Genomic DNA, 4,529 nt, shown 5'->3' on the forward strand with positions numbered 1-4,529 from the left:
TCCGCCTCCTGGGTTCAGGCAATTCTCCTGCCTCAGCCTCCTGAGTAGCTGGGATTACAGGCACGCGCCACCATGCCCAGCTAATTTTTTGTATTTTTTTTTTAGTAGAGACGGGGTTTCACCATGTTGACCAGGATGATCTCGATCTCTCGACCTCGTGATCCACCCGCCTCGGCCTCCCAAAGTGCTGGGATGACAGGCTTGAGCCACCGCGCCCGGCCAAGACGTTACATGGTTTTAGGTGTACGTTATTTTGCTCAGTAAAATAAATTTGCTTATTTTCTTGATTTATCTCTTTTCTTCTGCGCCTAGCCTCTCTCCCTAAATGAATTCCTCCGTTCCCATGGCTTTGGTTACCATCTCTGTGACCTGACCCCTACTTTTCTTTTGTTCTGAGACAGAATTTCACTCTTTTGCTCAGGCTGGAGTGAAGTGGCACGATCTCTGCCCACTGCAACTGCAACATCCACCTCCCCAGGTCCAAGCGATTCTCCTGCCTCAACCTCCCAAGTAGCTGGGACTACAGGCACCTGTCACCACACCTGGCTAATTTTTGTATCTTTAGTCAACACAGGGTTTCACTATGTTGGCCAATCTGGTCTCAAACTCCTGACCTCAGGTGATCCACCCACTTCGGCCTCCCAAAGTGTCGGGATTACAGGCATGGGCCACCGTGCCCAGCTTTGTCCTCCCGGTCCCTCCAACTTAACATGTCCGATTCTGGGTCTCTCCTTGAGCCTGCTCCTCCTGCAGCATTCCTTAGCTCCAGGAATGCACCCCCATTCCCCCATCTCGTGCTAACACTGACAGTTACTCTTGGTCCCTCCTCTCTTGCTCATTGCTCACACTGACTTAGTACCAAGTTCCTTCTACGTACTTGTGGATGTCTTCATTTCTCCCCATCTTCACTAGCGCTGCTCTGGGCCAAGCCACCATGCTCTCGTACCCTAGCTGTTGCAGGAGCCTCCTAAGTCACTGCCTGCATTCACTTTTGCTTCCCACCGGTGCAATCTTCTCAGTGATCTTTTAAAAATCTGTTCAGCCAGGTGCAGTGGCTCACATCTATAATCCCAGCGCTTTTGGAGGCCAAGGCAGGTGATCATCTGAAATCGAGAGTTCAACGTCAGCCTGGCCAACGTGGCAAAACCCCACCTCTAGTAAAAATACGAAATTAGCTGGGTGTGGTGGCACACGCCTGTAATCCCAGCTCCTTGGGAGGCTGAGGCAGAAGAATCACTTGCATCTGGGGGACAGAAGTTGCAGTGAGATGAAATCATGCCATTGCACTGCAGTCTGGGCAACAAGAGCAAAACTCAGTCTCAAAAAAAAAAAAAAAAAAAAAATCTGGTCATAACACTTCTATATTTAAAATCCCTCCAGTGTTTTCCTTCACTTTCAAGAGAAGGTCCAGAATCCTGACCACAGCTTGCAAGCTCGAATAATCTGACTCTGCTTCCCAACCCATCATATCTCCCTAGGCCATTTATGCGCTAAGCCACAGATTTCTTTTCAGTTATTTCAAAGCTTTATCTCTTTCCTGCCTCAGAACCTTTGCATTAGGATGGTGTAAAAATAATGATTTTTGCCATAATACATGTCCCTTCCCTGTGCCTTAATTTCACCTCACTATCTCCTACTCAGCCTTCAATTGTCAGCTTACATGTCATTTCCTCAGATAAGCCTTCCTGGATCTCAGGTTAGGCAAGGCATGTTTTTATAAACTCTAATAGCACCCTTTAATTCTTCTTGGCATTCATCACATTTGTAATTGTTTATTTGTATAATTATTTGTTTAACATGTCCTCTCATGACACTTACGCCCCACGAGGACAATGTCTGTCTTGTTCCCTGCTACTGATCTAGCTAGCACACCTCACAGCGCAAGGCATGTAACAGTGCCCAATTAATATTTGGAGAAGGAATGAATGAGTGAAAAGATCATTCGTTTGAGAGGCAGCATAGCAGGGTAGAAGTCACACTGGAGCAGCAGTCACAGACCCGGGTTCTGACCCTGGTTTCATCCTTTCCTAGGTAATCTTCAGCCATAATACATTTCACGATGCTTCAGTGTCCCCGTCTTTAAAGCAAAGGGATAACTGGTCTCTGATATTACTTCTGTTTCCAAAACGCAGTGAGTGTTACTGTTAGTGATGACCAAGTGACCACATGAAAAGGCGTCTCTCTTTTGACTCCAGTTCTGGAAGGGAAGAGCAATACCTTTCCCCAACCTCTCTGATTCACCTTTCCCGCTCCTCCTCGACTCACTACTTTTGGTTTGATTACGAAGTAAATGTCTCTGTCATTATAGTCAAACCCACCATTGACAGATGTGTTTGGGAGATTAAGAAATGAACAAAGTTGGACAGTTGGGGTGGCTCGCGGCTGTACTCCCAGCACTTTGGGACTCCAAGCTAGGTGGATCATTTGAGGTCAGGGGTTCGAGACCAGCCTGACCAACATGGTGAAACCCCATCTCTACTAAAAATACAAAATTGGCCGGGCGTGGTGGCGCACACCTGTAATCCCAGCTGCTTGGGAGGCTGAGGCGGGAGAATTGCTTGAATCAGGGAGGCGGAAATTGCAATGAGCCAAGATCGCACCATTGCACTCCAGCCTGGGCGACGAGTAAATCTCCATCTTAAAAACAACAACAACAACAAACGAGAAATGAGAGAAGTTTGACACACCATGTCCGTGTGTCAAGCTTCCAGAAAAGATAGGTAGCTGGTTCCCCTGAAATAACTTCCCCTCTCAGGCTTGAGACTTACATAAGGGTCCATTTAATGCCAGTCTCTGGAACAGTTCCCATCCACGTAAGCTCTCGTGATGCTTCTGCTGGGGAAAAGGCTGTTCAGGTGTGGGGAGCAGGCTGAGGTGCTGAGGGCAAAGCTGGAATGCGTCCTCAGTTCACTCACCGTGGGCTCCGAGATGGGTTGGGGCCCGCTTGCCTGTGGGTGTGTCAGGCATGCTGGGAATTCCATGTCAAACGAAATCACTTCTCTGCAACAGGAAGGTCTGAATCATAAGGCACTGACAAGTTGTTTCGTTTCCCCACCCTGCTCCCTTGAACTCTCCCTTCCCCACTCCCCAACTCTCGCCAGGCATCAGTGCACCCAGAAACAGCTAGGTCCTAACAAATACCTGCCACCCCAGCCCACTCCCCTGGGCTACTCTTAGTTGCAGACCATGCACTTCGGGATCTTAAAGGTCTTCTTCAAGGCAGCGCAATTATAGCTAGAAGAACTGAAGGAAGCGAGTCATTTGCCCCCAGAAGTCCTGTGGCCTCATTGGATAACGATACTACCTACTGAATGTGCCAGCAAGGACTGTCTTCTCACATTCAGGAAGCTAAGGGGGAAAGGTGTCAAAAAGATCACCCTGCAGACAAAAACATCACATTCCCACAAAAGCTGAGCTGTAAGGAGCTTCTTTGGAGAATTATACTTAAGCGGTCACCTTTCTAAAGTGGAATGACTTGCCGGTTTTCTCAGCCTGGGGCAGACTAGCTGCAGAAGATGGTGTGCATTGTTCAAGCAGAGAGTACCTGGTTCGGGGGGCTGACAGCCAGCCCACGCTCTATTCTTCAAGCCAAGCGTTTTGGGCGGAGTGGGTGGGGGGGTCGGTTTGTCCTTCCACAGTCGAGGCCTTTTCTAATTTGCACAAAGGTGTTGTAGGAGCTGTTGGTTGCTCTGGCCTAGGACCCCAAATCTGGAGGGGATAATGACCATGTAAGGAAGAAGCCTGGGTTCCTGCTGTGCCTCGGGTCCTCTCCTTATCTTAACCTCCTGAGAGGTGGTATCTTCTTTCTCCAAAATAATGTCAGGTCATCTGTTCAGTAAACATGTATTACTCTTCTCGTCTGTGCTGGACAGGGTACGATGTTAGGAGGTTGTATCACAAAACACTTCCCAAGGGAAATTCAGAAGGCAGATTAGGATAATTCAAGGAGGAGACTTATGAACAAAAGAACAATTTCTAGAGGTGAAGCTGTGGGGGAATAGTGCAGTAAGTGAGAGCTAGTCGCAACCAAGCTCTTACCATCCGTAGGCTTGAAGACCCGAGGGAGGGAGTGATTCCTGGAAGTTGGAATGAGAGACTCAGGGAGAGCAATGTGATTCAAAGTTTGATTTGCACACCTGTGCGCGTCTCGCAGGTCTGCACACTGTTACCAGTCTATGATAAGGTATGTATGGCAATTCAAAGGAGATGTTTAGAAACTTTCGTAACAATTCAACATTGCCATCACATCAAAGTATGTGATTGGTGTCGGAAAATGTAGTTTGGAGTTTTAGTTTTATGTAGGAATGTGTTCAGATGATGCAGCTGAAATGACAGGGAAACATTCTGGGATACTTAACTCAGATCGAGAAGCTTGCACCAGGGCTGGGCGCAGTGGCTCGTGCCTGTAATTCCAACACTGTGGGAGGCTGGGAGGCAGAGGCAGGCAAATCGCTTGAGCCCAGGAGTTCAAGGACCAGCCTGGGCAACATGGCGAGACTCTGTTGTTACAAAATGCAAAAAGTAGCCAG

General features: G+C 48.1%; 1 protein-coding gene across 1 annotated transcript in view; it reads right to left on the reverse strand.

Annotated features, from left to right (window-relative positions):
* UBE2Q2 (ubiquitin conjugating enzyme E2 Q2) overlaps window positions 1-2,795 on the reverse strand; it is a 79,270-nt gene extending 76,475 nt beyond the window's left edge. The window contains exon 1 of the mRNA XM_074392639.1: window positions 2,769-2,795. Coding sequence (XP_074248740.1) covers window positions 2,769-2,780 — 12 coding nt within the window. The 5' untranslated portion in view covers window positions 2,781-2,795. The remainder of the gene's footprint in view (window positions 1-2,768) is intronic.
* Window positions 2,796-4,529: the final 1,734 nt, after the last annotated feature.

The sequence above is a fragment of the Saimiri boliviensis genome, chromosome 2, assembly GCF_048565385.1.
Source record: "Saimiri boliviensis isolate mSaiBol1 chromosome 2, mSaiBol1.pri, whole genome shotgun sequence".
Classification (NCBI taxonomy): domain Eukaryota; kingdom Metazoa; phylum Chordata; class Mammalia; order Primates; family Cebidae; genus Saimiri; species Saimiri boliviensis.